The sequence below is a fragment of the Tenrec ecaudatus genome, chromosome 4, assembly GCF_050624435.1.
Source record: "Tenrec ecaudatus isolate mTenEca1 chromosome 4, mTenEca1.hap1, whole genome shotgun sequence".
In the NCBI taxonomy this organism is placed as follows: Eukaryota; Metazoa; Chordata; class Mammalia; order Afrosoricida; family Tenrecidae; genus Tenrec; species Tenrec ecaudatus.
The window spans coordinates 159,551,017-159,569,976 of record NC_134533.1 but is presented as its reverse complement, the minus strand read 5'-3'; the positions used below and the strand labels follow the sequence as shown (position 1 = coordinate 159,569,976).

Genomic DNA, 18,960 nt, shown 5'->3' with positions numbered 1-18,960 from the left:
CAGCCCCACTATGAGACATGACATCCCTCACTGACCCATAGCCCTACAGGGGACAACACTGGAGACTGTGGAATTCCACCCGATCTGATCCCACCACACCGAGGCAAAACACTAAGGGCGTGGAACAGAACAGCAAGGGGAACAGAGCGATGAAGTCCTCAGGGAATACCAAAAACAGACTTGGGGGCCAGGGCTTGGCGCCCCATCAGACTCAACTGAAAAACATTCCTAAAGACCAACAAATAGTCCTGTAACTAACTACAAGCTTTTCTTTCTTGTTGTTCTGTTGTTGTTGTTTTGTCATTGGCTTGTTGTTACTGTTGTTTTGTTTTCTTTTGTTGCTTGGTTTTGCTCTGACTTATTTTTGTGTGTTATTATCTCCAAAGGTCTGTCTAAATTAGACAAGCTGGATCAACAATCTGGAGGAGAAAACAATGGGACTGACAGTTCTGAGGGGACTTGGGAGAGGAAGAGGTGGGGTAAAAGGTAGTGGTGTTAACAAACCCAGAGACAAGGGAACAACAAGTGATCCAAATCGGTGATGAGGAGGGTGTAGGAGGCCTGGTAGGGCATGACCAAGGGTAATGTAACCAAGAGGAATTACTGAAACCCTAATGAAGGCTGAACATGATAGTGGGACAAGAGGAAAGTCAAAGGAAATAGAGGAAAGAGCTAGGAGGTAAAGGGCATTTATAGAGGTCTAAATATAGGCATCTACATATGTACATATATTTATATATGAGGATGTGGAAATAGATCTATGTGCATATATGTATACATTTTGTATTAAGGTAGCAGATGGACATTGGGCCTCCACTCAAGTACTCTCTCAATGCAAGAATACTATGTTCTATTAAACTGGCATTCCATGATGCTCACCTTCCCAACACAATCACTGAAGACAAAATGGGTGGATAAGCAAATGTGGTGAAGAAAGCTGATGGTGCCTGGCTTTCAAACAATATAGCATGTGGGGTCTTAAAGGCTTGAAGGTAAACAAGCAGCCATCTAGCTCAGAAGCAACAAAACCCACATGGAAGAGGCACACCAGCCTGTGTGCTCACCAGGTGCCTTAGGGATCTGTTATCAGGCATCAAATAACAAAAAATCATATCACTGTGTGCTCATCTCCCTAATATGATCGCTGAAGACGAATGGGTGCATAAGTAAATGTGAAGAAAGCGGATGGTGCCAGGCTATCAAAAGATATAGCGTCTGGTGTCTTAAAAGGCTTGAAGGTAAACAAGAGGTCATCTAGCTCAGAAGCAACAAAGCCCACATGGAAGAAGCACACCAGCCTGTGCGATCAGGAGGTATTGAAGGGATCAGGTATCAGGCATCATCAGAACAAAAAATCATATCATTCTGAATGAGGGGGAGTGGAGACCCAAAGCCCATCTGTAGGCAATTGGACATCCCCTTATGGAAAGGTTGCAGGGAGGAGAAAAGCCAGTCAGGGTGCAGTGTAGCAACGACGAAACATACAACTTTCCTCTAGTTTCTATCCTCCTCCCAACTCCCCCCGCTATCATGATCCCAATTCTACCTCACAGATCTGGCTAGACCAGAGGATGTATACTGGTACAGATATAGGACCTGGAAACGCAGGGAATTCAAGGCAGATGATCCCTTCAGGACCAGTGGTGGAGCGAAGGTGGGGTGGAAATGGGGAACTGATTACAATGATCTACATATAAACCTCCTCCCTGGGGCACAGACAACAGAAAAGAGGGTGAAGGGAGACATTGGACAGGGCAAGACATGAGAAAACAATAATTTATAAATTATCAAGTGTTCATGAGGGAGGGGGGAGTAAGGAGGAAGGGGAAAAATGAGGAGCTGATACCAGGAGCTTAAGTGGAGAGCAGATGTTTTGAGAATGATGAAGGCAATGAATGTACAAATGTGCTTTACACAATTGATGTATGTATTGATTGTGATAAGAATTGTATGAGCCCCTAATAAAGTGATTTTTTTAAATGCTTCTTTCAGTGTATAAATTTTTCTTGGTTTTTTAAAATTTTTCTTGGTTGTTTCCTATACATAGTTTTGAGATGTCATTTTTCAAATCATGGAGCCATATCATTTTTATCTAGTAGTTTAGTTTCATCTTTTTCTTTTAGCTTCATGGAATGGTGTGGTGATGTGCCATTCTGCTTCTCTGCCTCCTCTCTCTACATAGTAGTTTGTGCTATCTTTTAATAATAATCTCTTTACCTACCGTTGTTGTGTTTCATTCTGTCTTTAGGAGTTCGTTTTTCTTTATATTAAAATATGTGTCCTTCTTCTCCAAGACTTTGTGGACTTCCCAAGCCCCAGTATGGCAGGGAAATGCTTTTTTTTTTAATGAGGAGACTTTTAAAAGTTGGTGAGAAACAGAATTCAAAGACTGGAATTTTTTTTTTCCCATAAAGTTTTTGAAATCCCCTTATAGTTCACCTTCTTTGAATTCTCTTGTTTCCAATGTGTGTGTGTTGGGGGATGCGGTGGGGGGTGGGGAAAAGACAGAGAATTGAAGAGCGGGGATACCACCAGAGTGTCTCTTAGTTTTCTCTTTGACTTCTTTCAGTGAGCCGAGTTCTCTTTCCAGCGAAGCGGAAGAGAGGTTGGGTGACTTGAGACACCAGCTGACAGGAGAACTTGGCTACAAGTTTGCAGCCTTGAATGCCCATGGCTTTGAAACACCAGGTTCCTTTTTTTCCTATGACGACACCAGTTCTCTGAACTTTGTCCAGCAGTGCCTTTTCACTCCTTTGTTCAACATATGTTCCTAGTTCTTTCTCTCTTTGGCCTTCTGAGTTCCCGGTCCCCAAAGTGAATGCTCTGTGTTTTTGTTATGTCTTCCAGAAGTCATTCTTCAAGAATTGTTTTTGATTGCTGGACATTCCATTGGTGAAATTGAAAGCCTGTCGCTCAGAAGAAGAAGTCAACAAGGAGCAGGTAAAGAGAGAGAGAGAGAGAAAAGAAAGAACATGCTTCTGACTTTTACATGTACTTTTCTTAAGTAGTAAGAGTTTATCAAGAATTCTTTTGTATTAGCCCTTTAAATGATGCAAATCAACGTTGAGAACATAAACACGATGGAAATGAAGCCAAGCGTAGCACTGTAGCTGGAGGTAATCCTTGTGTTTGTTGACTCTCTAAAATAGACCAAATCTTGTCCGTCCATTGTCACTCACTTGTATTGTCACTCTCCCAAGGAGGGCTCTAAAGGACAAGAGAGGTATCCACCTGCCGTGCTGGTAAAGGAGCGAGCTGGGACGTGGACTGGCCTCTGGCCAGTCGCTGCTTAGGTAACCTAAGCTCGGGCCTGGCCAAGCCTTTGCAGCCCTTTCTCCCTTGTTGAACCAGAGTTAATTTTTTTGCTGCTTCCTTCTCTTTTTTTCATGGCCTTGTAAGTAATGAAAATTACAGCCACAGTTTCAGATTCTCATTTGGAAAACATAGTTTGAGGAATGCATATAAAATAAATTTTAAAACAAGGTTTGCCATTTTGAGTTCTTCCCATCTGGAAGAAGAGCAGGGCCTCCATTGCCCGCATACAACCAGAAATGCTGCCTCTTCCTCCACAGGCGTTCCTTCTGTTCATTGGCAATGGTTCTCGGGTGCTGATTGGTTAGGATGAGACATAAAATTGCCATCTGACAGAAAGTTGTAGTAAATGTCCAGCTTGTCCGTGGCTAAGAGGCAAATAATTCCCCTAGGATTATGCAATGCCCAGTAGCCAGGTGAGTAGAACATTTACTAAAGTGATAATTCCTTTCATATTATCAGTTTGGATCTAAGTCACAGAACGTAAGTGGAGGAGCAAGACATCATCTATGAAGCAGAATTGGACAGTGTCGGCTGAAGCATTCCATTGAATTGTGTGACCTAGCATGTAGGAAGTTTCGGAACTAGGAAAGGTGATCATCAGCAGGAATAATCAGGGCAAGTGAGATATGACCAGATAGGGGAGGGCAGGGTATCTTGAGTTATCAGCATTGTCATTTGTAATTGGAGGCAGAATAGCCGTGTGTCCAAAGACTGTAAGACTGACCTAAGAGTTATTGCTAACCCGCCCCTCCACACAGACATTCATTTAGGTTATTTGCAACTTACATTAAATTCTGGAGATCCAGAGCACCCTTTGCTAAGATAATTGTAGCTGAGCAGCCCACCTCTCACTGACTTGCTCTTTCTCTTGTCTGGCCTTCTGTGACCTGCGCCCCCTCTCATGCTGTGTTTACAGGCTCCCCTGGGGTTTTCTTCTCATCCACTTCCTGTGGTGCCTTTGGTCCCTGTAGTGCCAGGTGCAGCCTTGGGAGACAGAAGATATCCAGTCAACATGAAGAAAGTACATGCCTTATGTTAGATCACCGGAGCCAGGATAGCCCAGGGAGAGCTCAGATTCGAAACCCACTTCAGCTGGAGGTTCTCTGTAAAGGCATGTATTCAAGGAGGCTCCATCCAGGATTCTGATCTGGTCAATGACTTCCGAATAGATCAGAATGGGAAACTCAATACTCAGGGCAGGCCTTAAAGCGAGCACTCACTGTAGAGGCCTGAAAAGCGTGTGTTCAATCACTCGCTGACAAGTTGACCGCATGAGCCCACCCAGTGAGGCTTTAGGAGATTCGTTCCAGTTTTCTGCTTCTGTAAAGATGCCAACCAAGAGACGCCTATGGGATGCAGTTCTGCTCCATACAAATGGGGTCGCCGGGAGTGGAGAATGATCGATGGCAACAGGTTTGGTTTGCTTTGGATCCAGAGTAAGCAGTGTGTAAAGTCAATGATAGAAAATGACACCATCTGCTCCCATAAAGATCTACAGGCGCAGAAATCCAGTAGTGGGTCGGCATGAGTCAGACTCAGCTTGATGGCCATGCTCTGAGGCATGTAACATCCACTTCACAGTGTGAGCACTTAAATAGGAGATGCTTACGCCACCTGTGTCTAGAGAACTCGGCTCGCTCAGGTGAGTGAGTCTCCACCGGCCTCCTGTCCCTCAGCAGCGGGTCACCCTGGATGCTCATAATTGCAGGGGGTTTCTTACTCTGACTGTGCTGGATGCCGTAATCAGATCACACAGCTGAAAACGACCCTTGCTCTAGTTGCACTTGACACTGGTAGACCTATACCTCTTACATTAAATCCTTGACTTTATTTTCGTGATGGTAACGAGATGTGGTTCTATTTTGGGTTTTTAATAGAAAGTTGTTTTGTTTTTTCTCCCAGCCACTTCTCAACTCTTTCTGTCCCACTGCGCACCTTGGACAACTCTCGATTAGTAGAAAACATAGTTAGCATGTGTTTGCTAACAAATAAGTACTAGTTGACCCCCAAATAATTGGGAATATGCTTTGACCTTGATTTTCCTGTAAAACGATAGTATGCATGTTTGGTTATCGATATCCAGCCATTTCTTGTCGAAGGAAATGAAGTAGATTGAGGTCAGGATTTGGGGGTTTTGCTTTGTTCTACTCTCTTGTCTCTGTACAATCAGCTATCCTTTTAAAATGCATTTTGGGGTGGTAACAGTACTAACCGGGTCTTTGATAACTAATCTTCCAGAACCAGAGCCTCGCGTGCGTCCAGACTGCTGTGGACGGCCCTGGCCCTCTGAACCACCCTTCCAACTAAGATGTCCCTGAGGTCCCTCAAATGGAGCCTGCTGCTGCTGTCCCTCCTGAGTTTCTTCGTGATGTGGTACCTCAGCCTCCCCCACTACAATGTGATCGAACGTGTAAACTTCATGTACTTCTACGAGTATGAGCCAATTTACAGACAAGACTTCCGCTTCACTCTACGAGAACATTCCAACTGCTCTCATCAAAACCCCTTTCTTGTCATCCTGGTCACGTCACACCCTGCAGAAGTGAAAGCCAGACAGGCCATCCGAGTCACTTGGGGTGAAAAAAAGTCTTGGTGGGGATATGAGGTTCTTACCTTTTTTTTATTAGGCCATGCTGAGAAGAAAGATGACACACTAACCTTGGCCTTGGAAGATGAGCACCTGCTTTACGGCGACATAATACGCCAAGATTTTTTAGACACCTATAACAACCTGACCTTGAAAACAATCATGGCCTTCAGGTGGGTAACCGAGTTTTGCCCCAATGCCAAGTATGTCATGAAGACAGACACTGATGTTTTCATCAATACTGGCAACTTAGTGAAGTATCTTTTACATTTAAACCACTCAGAGAAGTTCTTCACCGGCTATCCTCTGATAGATAATTATTCCTACAGAGGATTTTACCCCAAAACCCACATTTCATACCAGGAGTATCCCTTCAAGGTGTATCCTCCCTACTGCAGTGGGCTGGGGTACGTCATGTCCCGAGACTTAGTGCCTCGGATTTATGACATGATGGGTCACGTGAAGCCCGTGAAGTTTGAAGACGTCTATGTTGGGATCTGCTTGAATCTGTTAAAGGTGGACATTCATATTCCAGAAGACACCAACCTTTTCTTCTTATATAGGATCCACTTGGACGTCTGTCAGCTCAGACGTGTGATTGCAGCTCATGGCTTTTCTTCCAAGGAAATTATCACATTTTGGCAAGTTATGCTCAGGAACACCACATGCCACTATTGATCTTACGTTTTTACCAAAAGCCTAGAGCAGGGCAGGGCACTCCGTGGTCAGTGGTAAAGTTGTGTTGTGAAGCTCAGATGGGAACCCCCCAGGAAGGGTCGTCCACGGTCTTACACAGAGCAGAAACTCAACAAGGGCTCGTAGGAGACAGATGCCACCAGTCTCTCACACAGTTGGTTGAACACAGTTAGACCCTTTTAAGGTCATGTTCAAAGGAATTGACATAAAAGAGTTTGAAGATGTTGCTAATAAAGAGGACCAAACAATTGAGACACGTCGTTCTATAGCCAGGAACTTCTTAAAAGGGTCTCAGTGAATTATGAGCTCATCCACACATAACTGCCACACCATGTGGAGTTCTATTTATTGAAGTCTAGTCACTTTAAGGGTTTCATGTATGTCTTATATGGATTAGGAATTTTAAAATACATAGTTCTGTGTGATAGATTTAACTAAAGTAATTCTGAACAAAATTTCATGTCATTTTGGATATTTATAGAGTTTTTTTGGTGTTTTATTATTATGGTTGTTTTAAGATTGTATAACCAGAACAGTGACTCACCCCTTACGCTTAATTTTTTTTCCAGTTACTTCAGTGATCAGTATATTATTGATACCCCATCAATGTATAAGCTCCTAGGTATTTATTGCATATAAGTAACTTCCTTGGAAATCAACAGATATTTATTGTGGTAATAATTGTGAAGAGTTCAAGCAAGAAGTTCTGAATTGTCTTGTTTTGAAAAATGTGATCCCCAGTACTTTCAGATGTCACTTTATCTGCCTCATTTTGCACTCGGGAATCCATTAGGAGCACTGCAGGATGTTTCTTTTGTTTTGCAAGAAGGACTTTGACGATGCGAGAGAGAGCCTGTTGGCCACAGTATTATGAACCAGTGTCATGTGCCAACATTTTGAGCGAGAAAGAGAAGAGTCACAGTATTCATCTATTCCATGTGTTTTCTCCCTGAAAATAAGTTTGTGAATAAACCAGAAAAAGAAGCTACTATCACTATTTTTATCTCTCACATCACCTTGAAAGCTTGTAACAGGTGGTCTACAACCAGAGTCTCATTTAAATCCCATGTGGAAGTAATTTCCTAACAGAAGTACTGGTGTATCTTCTTTAGATAGTTTGATGTTATGTGTTTGTTTGTTTTTTTAGGTTATTTATCTTTCCTTGGGCAGCTTTGCCAAGCAAGCTCTTGCTAAATGAAGGGCTCGGTTTGGCATGAGATGCCCAGAGGCCTTTGGCTGTGGCCCTCCCCCAAGCTAGCAGTAAGAGAAGGGCAGGCTCCAGTGGGTTATGTAGGGAGGAGCCGTCTGGGCAGGGAAGGCCATGTCTGCGCAGGGCTTTCTGCTCTTACTCAGTCATTCCTGGTATGTTGCCTTTTCTTATTATCGTTGATAGGAACAAAGGATTCTTGTTTTAATTACATGATAGCAAAAGACCAACTCCTTTGGCCGGAGATAAAAGTGTGAAGGTATATGACCAACTTTTATAATTCTCAAATATGTTTCATAAACAGGTCATTTCATTGAAGACTGTACCAATGTGCAGTCCCCTTTCACAGGCTACTACTACGTCCCAGGGCTCAGATTGGATAGATTTACAGTAACATGAACTAAATGACATATTCTGTGGAAATCATCCTATACCCTTGTTAATCCCCACCCAGAGAGAAGACGTTTCTTTTATGACAAATGGCAGTGGCGGTTTTTGTGATGGGATTAGACTTGACAGAATATAATGTCGATATTTGGGACACCAATTAAAGGAAGATTTATGGAGAATTTTTAAAACAAACAAAGATAATAGATTGTCTTAAGGGCAACTCAAAACCAAACTCACTGCCTTCAAGTCAGTGCCAACTCTTGGTGACCCTCCTATGACTCTCCAAGACTGCGCCTCTTTACGGGAGTAGAAAGCCCCATCTTTATTTCACAGAGTAGCTGGTGGTTTCGAAGTGCTGATCTTGAGGCTGGTAGCGCAACATGGAACTGCTATGCCACCAGGGCTGCTCTGCAGGGTAAGCCTTCCAAAAAGTTTTTTTAAATCAAAATTTAATTGTTAAATTTCAGCAGAATGTTCCTTCTCAACAAGAGATTGGTATGAACAGGATCCTTAAAATATTACGTGGTCATGAAGAACAGTAAGACGTTGGATCGGCAAATGCTTCTTTTTATTTCAAATACCTGCTTCTTTACAGTCTAAGCTTTCTTAGCAGATATTCGTCAGCTGGGCTCTTTAAAATCTTGCCCTCTTGATACTTGGCAAATAACCAAAATCATGTTTCTGTTCCCCCAGATAACAATTTTAAAACTGAAGCCTGTGCTAAGGCGGGTCCGCTCCCTGGTTGCCACATCCCCCGGCCTTCCACACCTCTGCCTCGTCTACTTGCTTTGTTTGCTTGCAAGCATTGAGTTAGGGACCCCTCAGTAGATCGTTGCACCCGATAGCCTTTGTCGAGCTGCCGTAGTGGCTTGCATGTGGCTACGTGCCGGGAGCTTTGCCATTAGTATTTCAAATGCCAGCAGGGCCACCCATGGTAAACAGGTCTCCGTGGAGCTTCCAGACCAGGACAGTCCCGTAAGAAAGGAAGTCATGCCTGGCCGTTCACTTTGGAAATGAGCCAGTGACGGCACAGTGGATCACAGCAGACTGTTGCCCGAGCCGCTGCTGGCAGGTGAGCACAGTGGCTGCGCCAGTGACCCTGCTGCCGCCGGTTGTATTTCTGTTGAAGTTGTGTCGGCCGGCGGCGCTGTGCACTAGTTAGCTTTTGGCCCGAGTGCGCTGCAGTGCCAACCCCCAGATCTCAGGCTTATGAGGTCACTTTGACTTCTCACTGACATTGCATCCCTGTGCTTGCTGGCAGGTGGCTGTGTGCCTGGCCTGCTCCGTGCCTCCTCGTGGGACCCTGGTCGAAGGAGGGGGCACCTGCGGAGCATGTCGTTGTCCTAGAGCAGGGCCCGCAAACCTTTGAGACGGAAGAGCCAATCCTGTCCCTTGCCATAATTTAATTATTTGAGAGCCATGAATCTATTTGTTTTTACAAACAAATGATATCACCATGATCTGAATAATAGAGCCTTTACATGGAACAATATTTTCATTTTCAATTTTATTTCAGAGTGACACGTACATACCGAAAGAGCCCCATGGGGCGCTCCAGCGAGTCTGCCATCCCCTGGGCTAGCGGCAAGAAGCAAGCCAGCTAGCACCCGGTGGGGTGGCGGAGGCCTCTCCCAACCCAAATGGCAGTCCCGGTGGGGGTGAGGGGGGTCAGCGGGCTGGGGAGGTGTCGTCTCACCGGAAGTCCTGCTGTTAAGGCTTGCAGGCAAGGAGCCGTGCCCATTGGCGAAAGAGTCTTGGGGTATGGTAATATGATCAGCCACAGCCCGTGCCTGAAAGGGAGAGAGGGACTCCTCAAGCCGAGCAGAGTGTTTCTGGTCCACAGGAAACCAGTGCTTCGGACCCTTTAACTCTGGTTCATCTTTCCCTGGCTCTACCTTACATGGTCGTGGCATGATCCTGGTCCTCTTTCCCCGGTCCATCTTTCCCCGGCTCTACCTTACATGGTCGTGGCATGATCCTGGTCCTCTTTCCCCGGTTCATCTTTCCCCGGCTCTACCTTACATGGTCGTGGCATGATCCTGGTCCTCTTTCCCCGGTTCATCTTTCCCCGGCTCTACCTTACATGGTCGTGGCATGATCCTGGTCCTCTTTCCCCGGTTCATCTTTCCCCGGCTCTACCTTACATGGTCGTGGCATGATCCTGGTCCTCTTTCCCCGGTTCATCTTTCCCCGGCTCTACCTTACATGGTCGTGGCATGATCCTGTTCTCACCAACAGCCCAGCTGCAGTGCAGCCCGAGCTGAGGTATTAATAGCCAGCCAGCGTTTCTGAGCATGTGGTTAGGAAAAACCCTTTTCTCTTGGGACATGGTGGGGGGAGAGCAGGCGTAGGACTAGGGTCAACCTGGGAAAAGAAGGGTAAAAGTGAAAACGTTGGCAAGCCCATCATGTTTCTTTTAGCAGTGTTATCTCCCTTCCTCCAAGGGGACTTTCTCTTTTTATTAAAGCCAAATCTTCCGGACTCTGTGTGAGCCAGAGGTCAACTCTCACGGGATCCCCTTCAAACTCTCCATCTGGGTCCAGACGGTCAAGGAATCTATCCGAACGGATGGCACGTGCTGGTGGAGGTGTGGCTAGCAGACTGAAGCAAGCATAGAAAACAGGTCCTGGAAACTGGGGGACAATGTGGGGAATGAGCAGTTCCTAGACAGGATTTGTGTCTGAGAGAAGTGCCCTCTTCTGGGCCTCAAAGGACATTAAAGGGACCAGCAAGGATGGGTAGGATAAGCCTGCTTTCAATGACCAAACACCTCTCAAACTCCGTGTCATCTGTCATGCGACTCATAGTGACCCTGTATGGCAGGGTAGGTCTGCCCCGTGGGTGTCCGAGGCTGGAACTCTTTAGAGGAGTAGAAAGCCCCAGCTTTCTCCCTGTGGACCTTGCTGTGAGCAGCCCAGTGGAGCCACTGCAGCTGCCAGTAGAGCTCCCAAAGTGAGTGACAGCAAGGGACAAAGCCCACGCGTGGCTAGTCTGAGTCTTAGATTACCGTCAGTTGGGAAAGTATTTAGACAGCATCTCGCCCTGGGCGTCCACGCTTCATGCCACAGAAGAGGCGTACCAGCCCTTGTTCTGGGCAAACATTGCTTTGTGTTGGCTTAGTGTTGTTTTGCTTCTCTATTTGATCTCTGGAATCTGATATACATTGCAATGGCTAATACAGAGCGCACAGACAAAATCCCTGACTAACGGGCTTATGAAGGAAGCTAACAAGCTGCAATGCCAATGAGAAATACTTGGGGTTGAGTTGTTTATCAGGACGGGTTACAGAGTTCTCTCCGATCTACTAATGCCCAGAGGGCATACTACTCTGCTTTAAATGGCGTTTAGTTGAAACTAGCAAACCCAGCTCCCTGGATTAAGTGCCCCGAGGCACTAAGCTCCACTTGGGTTAGACTCCCCAATTTCCCCAACTAAGTGCCCTGCACCACCCCACTCCACAAGCCAGCCTCCTGCACGAAAGTATCCCTGCTCTGACAGTATAGCTAGCTGTCTTGTGATTCCGGAAGGTTCACTGCTCAAGGATCTCGGATGCTGAGGACATCTCTCCTGGCTCTTGCTGAAAATGAGAGCCCTCCCGCTTCTCAGAGGGCTCGATTTTATACCCAGCAGGGTGGCACACAGTGAATCCTGTTGGCAATTACTTCCTGGCAAATCCTATCAGTATCTCCCACCCCACCCCCAACCCCCTTTCTTACCAGACCCTTACAGGGTCTGGGCAGGAGTTAGAGACGTTGCCTCTGAGCGCCAGATTAAATAACTCATTGCCCCTGCGTGCTTCCTCTCCCCTTTCTCATCAGTTAACCATCACCTGGTACCCTACTTCCTACGTTCCTCCATTTTACTCATACGAATTAATCAAAGGTTTATTAGCATAAGCAACCAGGACTGCTGGCCGGGCTGAAGGCCAACCAGTTGCAACGTTCCCGTTAGCTTGGGCAACCGTGCCTTCTGTAAATGACCGAATCCCGTGCCTGTGTTTGGAATTTCCAGTGTGATACCTCATCTTTCTCACGTTATTGTCCCCTGCTGTCCTCAAGCTGGGTTGTCAGGAGAGCCTCCGGAGGAGCCCCTTTCTGGGAATTGCAGAAATTTCCAGAAGGAATCACCGCTGATTCAGTGAAGAGAGTCACAGCAAGGTGCTGGGCTGCTGTCTCCAGAGGACTGGAGGAAAGTGGTGGCACCTGCCGTCTCGGACACAGCACAGGGGACCCAGAGAACGGACCCCCGACAAGGGAGCTCCTTGTATTAGACATCCCTAAAGTGCCAGGAGGAGAGCTGGTCGGGACTCTGGTGACGTTATGCAAAGCTGGCTGTGAACGCACTTCAAAATAAAAGTGTGCCGTCAGGGCTGACAGCCGGGGCGCACATGCTCTTATGGAAATGCAGGAATTAGGATGTACAGTCCAGGTTTCTGGAAGGGGACCAGAGCCAAGACCAGGGAGACAGCACCGAACAGTAGTCCAACCTTCCACTACGGCTTCCTACAACATCTAAGACGGCGTTAACTAGGAGTAAAGAACACCACGAAGTGACTGATGAGTGCAACCTCCGGCCACTCGCAACAGCGAATACCTTGACTTCCCTTGTCAGCCCCCAGTCACAGAAACGCCCTTGGCTGTAGGAGAGCAAGGCCAGGTGGCCTGAGTTTGAATCAGGGTTTCTCTGATTACTAGCTCGGTGGTCTAATAGTGTGTTTCTGCAAGTTACTTTACCTGTTTTATTGCTTTGTTCTGTCTTTAAAACGCCAACAGGAAAATTACCCACTTCAGGGTGGTGGTGGTAACTTGACATCAAGCGGGTTCTAGCCCATAACCTGTGCGTGCACAACAGAACGAAGCAGTGTCTGGTCCGACACCCCCTCACGATGGTTCTTCTCTCTGAGCCCATCGTGCAGCTGCTGGGTCAGTCCATCTTGTCAGGGGTGGTAGCACGTGGTAAATGTTTCGTAACGATTGTTGCATTGGTTATTGCTAAAAGACGGATTTGTACTTAATGGTATTTCATAATTTGTCACAAAATAGCTATACTTGGGGGCAATGGGGAATTTCCATAGTTTGAATGTACTACAACCTTTAAGAAGGATGCTTTTTGCCTCCAGTGAATCCCCCTGGCCATAGTTGAGGGATGTGACTAGTCCTGTTACCAGACAGAGAGCATTGTAAAGTCAATTATGGCAGATATGGTTATAATAGCATGCAACATCTGATCATTTGATATCCCTTTTGACCATTTTAAAGCTGTTTCAATTTAAAAAAGAGTTAAAGGTAAATACTCGTTGATTGAGCCCCTGGTGAACCCCCTCTGACGATGGACCAGAACGTGCACAGTCTTGCTGTCATGCAGAATACTCTGGAAAGTGGGTTGCTGCAGATGAAATTACATTACAGTTTAGTGCCCTATCATTTCATCTTCCTTATGATCCATTTGCATTTGTTCTATTGTAAATATATATCTTCTTTCTTTTTCATTGAGGATTTTTTGCTCTGTTTTACTTTGCTGAATTTGTTAGTCTTATAAAAAATGTTTCTCTCTATGAAATCCAGGTTAGGGCTATCTGTAGAGCCAGTAACTGGATTAACGGTCCCTGGGGGTATGGTAAGGATGTTGAGGTGAAATGGAGAGCTGCCAATGAGTAAAAGAATGAAGGAAATTGTCTAAGGTGGATGTGGTGGTGATTGTACAACCCTTCTGGATGTGATTGGACTACTGAGTTCTGTGATAGGGGACTAAAATGTCAATAAAATTGTTGGGAAATCACACCAACAAGATGCCTTTGGAATGTTTTGTTTGAGCTTAAACTTCCGTCATACAAAAAGTTCGAGATACGGTGTAATGCGATCTGAACTGTGGGCCCAGATATCTCCAAACTTCCTTTTTCAGTATTCAAATAATGTAATTTCTATGTACTCTTACATGACCCACTTCATTTCCAGTACCATGTCCACGTGCTATCCCCAAACTCTCATGATTTCAGGATAGAGAAATGTTTTCTGCTTCTCAGGAGTCGATCCACCCTACAGCCTGCCCCCTGCCATTGCCCTTCCCTGACGTGGCCCTTGGCTGGGCTGTACCCCTCTCCCCTCCCACTGGCTTCCCTTGCACAAGCTTGCTGTGAACTTTACAATCTCTTGGAGGGTTTGAGAGTAGGGAAGGGTAATTACGATCTAGGAGATTAAGATCGTCAAATACAATATGTGACATCATACTTCAGACCCTCACTGGCCTCTCTAATGTAATGGCTGCCAGAGATACCAGTAGGGGCTATGGAGTTGGCTCCCTCTCAGAGCCACCTGCCGCGTAACAGGAAACCACCTGTCCCAGGCCTGCGCCATCCTCACTAGCGTCCCTCAGGTTGAGCCAAGTGTCGACGTCATTGCCAACCCACCTAACTGAGGGTCTTACTCCGTTTCACTTTTACTCTACGAGCATCATGTCCTACTCCAAGGACTGGTCCCTCCAAGTGACGTGTTCGAGTGTCGGACACACCTCTCACCATCCTCCTTTGAGGCCATCCGGCTGTCATTGCTCCCAGTTAGATTGGTTCATTTTCAGGAAGCCCATGACGTATTTAATATTCGTTGCCAACACTTTAGTTAAAAGGTAAAGTCTCATTCATTGTCCAGTTTGTGATGCACATGAAGTGATGGAAAATCCTCGCAACTGGGCTAACGAGCACCATCCTGGTAAACACTGGATTTCATGTTACTTCCATCCTCAGTCAGTGTCCGTGGATGCAGGGAGCCGTCAAGATATAGAATGACGTATTCTATTGGGCAACTGTGCAAAAAAAAACTTCTTTAAAGTGTTCAAGAGCAAATATCTCCAGAGATAGTCCCCCCAACATATTTCGGTCTTCCAGGTAGCTTCCTCCCGCGCTGACAGGGCAGCCCCTTGTAACTAGTTGGTTGTGGCAGAAGAGAACTCCACCCTCCCCAGCCCCAACACGAGGGGGAAGCCTGTGGAAAGAATTGATTTTAGAAAAATCAATGCAAGACTGGTCTCAAGAAGGTGAAGATTACAGATGTTGCAAATGTCCATTTTTTCCCTAAAATGTTATACCTCTACCTTGTCCCTGGTAAGCCCCCACTCCTCCCCTTTAGTGTATTCCTTCACTTCCCACAGCGCTGCAGGAGGTTACACACCTTCCTGCTCACTTCCCACAGCGCTGCAGGAGGTTACACACCTGCCTGCTCACTTCCCACGACGCTGCAGGAGGTTACACACCGGGCTGCTCACCAGCAGCTCGGCGGCTCAAAATACTGGCTTCTCCACAGGAGAAAGATGAGGCTTTCTATTCCTGCAATGGGGGACAGCCTCAGAAGTTCACAGGCGCACTTCTGCCCTGTCCCAGAGACTTGCTATGAGTTGGCATTGATGGCGGTGGTCTCACAGAACTTATAAAGGCCTTGAAGAAAATGGCTCAGGTGGTTGTGAGTGCTCTTAGTCCCAAATCCAAAATTCAGACGTCTTATCCACAAGGCGGAATAAACTGAGGAAATGAGGTCAGAGAACAGGTGACAGGCTTTAATTACCTCAAGTCCCAAGAACTGGGGAGTCGGGAAGAGGCAAACCAGATGCAGGATCAATCACCAGAAGTGATAATATCTGACACTTAAAGCAAGTCTCCTTGCTTCGGCTCATGCTCGGTTGGGAAGGAGAGTCGCAAACATCATGGCCTTGATGAAGGTGTGGATTCTGCCTTCTGCAGACCATACACCAAGGAGACAGAAGCTGGGGACTTGAGTGACATCCTCTAGTAAAGTAGGGACTCAAACTCCATCCCACCTTATCCTGTCCATTAATGTAATAGAACTCCCTCCAAAATGGGATCATAACCACTGGCATAGAGGCTAGACTTAACAAGATGGCGTTCAATATAGAATCAAAAAGGAATCATGGCTAGAAGAGCCTTGTTAAATAATTCAGCACATCTCTGAGCCCAGGTGTCTAATAATTGGAACTTGGAATGCACAAAGTATGAATTTCAGAACATTGGAAGTGGTCAAAAGTGAAATCGAATGCATGAGGATTGATATCTCAGGCATTAGTGAGCTGAAATGGACTGGTACTGACCATCTTGAATCAGAAAATCGTATGCTGGGAATGACATAATCAAGAGAAATGGCATAGCATTCATTGTCAGACCTTTCTTGCTAAGTCCATCATGAAGCACAATGCTATCTGTGATCAGATTATAGCTATCTGCCTTCAAAGAAATCCAATCAGTACAATTATTATTCAACTTTACGTAACAACCACAAAAGCTAGTGATGAAGGAATTGAAGGATTCTACCAACGACCTCAGTTGGAAATTTATCCAGTATGCAATCAAATTGCATTGATAGTTATTGGTGATTGGAATGAAAATGTTGGAAACAAAGAACATGAAACAATCGTTGGAAAAAATGGATTGGTGATAGAAATGAAGATGGAGATAGCATGATAGAATTTTGCAAAACCAATGACTTGTTCATAGCATATACTTTTAGAGAAATAAATCCATGAACACACATATGTGTATAAGAAAAAGATTTATATACAAGAGCAATTGAACATTGAGAAAATATCGCAGCCCAGTCCAGACGAAGTTCATAGGTCCGATATTAGCCCCTATGTCCAATACCAATCTATAAAGTCCTCTTCAGACTAACAAAACACATGCAATGACACCGAATGTAGAAGGTCCCAGACCAGTGGGTAGAAAGTCTTTGGATCCAGGGTCATTGGAAACATCTCAGTGCTGGCAGGGGTCTTTGCATTAGGATGGGTCCATGTGTCTTGTTAGCTGCTATGTCTCCCAGGGAGTGTAGTAGAGAGAGGGAGGTGTCTCCCACCTCTAAGGAGGAAGTGCTAGGTTTCCCAGAATCCCTAGGGGAAGGCCATGCCCATACAGAAGCCTCATTCACTATGACTCAATTGACAGAGTAGATTCCACCCCTTCACTCTTAATCCTCAAATTGACAAATGATCATCTATCTACCACAGACCACCCTTGTCAACTTAACACTTCCACATAGCTCTGTGACCATATATAGTTTTCAAACAATAATGAAATCATATCTGTACTAACAGGATAAAACTAAAATGCGCACAATTCAACATGCCCCACCGTCATTTAAACATAACATTTTATAAGTGAACAAAACAAAAATATCCTATGCCTAACAATGGCAGTTAAGTAACACCTACCCCTTGATCCTGTAATCCTATGAATATATTCTACCTATGGAAATTTGTAAGCCAACCACTTCATGTGGACTTCCTCAGATGAAATATACAGAAATCAAATTGACTACATCCACAAGAAGACACTATGAAGAAGCTCTATGTCAGCATCTAAAACCAGACGGGGGCAGACTGTGGAGCAGTCTCATAGGTAAGTTCAGGATAAAGCTGAAGAAACTGTTAAGTCCACAGGAGCCAAAGTACAACCTTGAGTCTCTCCCGCCTGAATTTCGAGAGCATCTCAAAGCATATTTTATGCATTAAACACTAAAGACAGAAGACCTGATGAGCTGTGGGAGGACAGCAAGACCATCGTTTGTGAAGGAAGTAAAAGGTCATTAAAAAGGCAAGGAAGAAAGAAAAGACCAAGTGGATGTCAGAAGAGACCTGAAACTTGCTCTTAATTGTAGAGAAGCTAAAGCGAATGGAAGAAAGGATGAAGGCAAGGAGCTGAACAGAAACTTTCAAAGGGCAGCTCAAGAAGACAGAGCCAAATGTTGTAATGAAATGTACAAGGACCTGGAATTGGAAAACCAAAGAGAAAAAAAAGGACACACTCATGAAATCTGGACATGAAAGAACTCAAGAAAAAAAGTCTACCCTCGAATTGCAATTTTGTCTATAGGCAAAATATTTCACGATGCAGAAAACGGCAAGAATGCACAGAGTCACTGTACCCAAAAGAACTAGCTGGCAGTGTACAATTTCAGGAGGCAGCATATGGGCAAGAACCAGGGGTGCTGAAGGAAGGAGTTCAAACTGCACCGGCTGCGTTAGCCCAAAACAAGGCTCCAGGAATAGACAGACCACCCACTGAAATATTCCAGAAACCTGGAGCAGCACACACTTGTCTGTGCCAGGCAATTTGGAAGCCGGCTACCTGGCCAGCGGACTGGAAGAGATGCATATTTATGTATTTATGCCCATGACAAAGAGAGGTGACCCAACAGAATGCTCAAATTATAGAACCATATCACTGAGATCACACACAAGGAAAATGCTGCTTAAGCTCCTCCAGTACAGGTGGCAGCGGTACATGGACAGACGCCGCCAGGAGATCAGGTTGGGGTTCAGAAGAGAATGCGGAACAAGGGTGAGGCAGCATAGCATCGTCCTGAGAGGGTGAAAAATCAGCTCAAACCACTACTCTTTAAACTGCCTCCTCCTTCCCAGTTTCATTCATCTTTGGTTGACTGGGGTTATCTTTTGGGTCCCACTTGCTGGCTGCTCAGTGTCTCTGACTTTCTGTACAGGTGCTTTCTGCCGCTGCGAAGTGCTCTCTCCGTGCTCAGCCACTCGGTGCTCTCTGACCCACCCCCGATACCACCTGTACGCCAGAATCTCTTCGTAAAATGAAAGATTCTCTGCGGTGGCTCTAGGCTTCTTGGTCAAACACCCCCACCCCCTGGCTTTGCCTAAATCTGTGCGCTGTGGCCTCTGTCCCTGATGCCCGCAGGCAGTAGCCACCCCGACGCCCTCATCCTTGGAGAGCAAAGAGCAGTCACAGGGAAGGCCTGCC

The 18,960-nt window shown here is 45.6% G+C and overlaps 1 protein-coding gene across 11 annotated transcripts in view; it reads left to right on the top strand.

The window, feature by feature from the left end:
* The window catches only part of B3GALNT1 (beta-1,3-N-acetylgalactosaminyltransferase 1 (Globoside blood group)), a 41,744-nt gene extending 27,709 nt beyond the window's left edge, over nucleotides 1-14,035 (top strand). For all 11 annotated transcript variants that reach the window (XM_075546986.1, XM_075546994.1, XM_075546990.1 and 8 more), the window contains 2 exons: nucleotides 2,848-2,940; nucleotides 5,554-14,035. In XM_075546986.1, coding sequence (XP_075403101.1) covers nucleotides 5,624-6,580 — 957 coding nt within the window. In that variant the 5' untranslated portion in view covers nucleotides 2,848-2,940; nucleotides 5,554-5,623 and the 3' untranslated portion in view covers nucleotides 6,581-14,035. The remainder of the gene's footprint in view (nucleotides 1-2,847; nucleotides 2,941-5,553) is intronic.
* The last annotated feature ends 4,925 nt before the right edge of the window (nucleotides 14,036-18,960 follow it).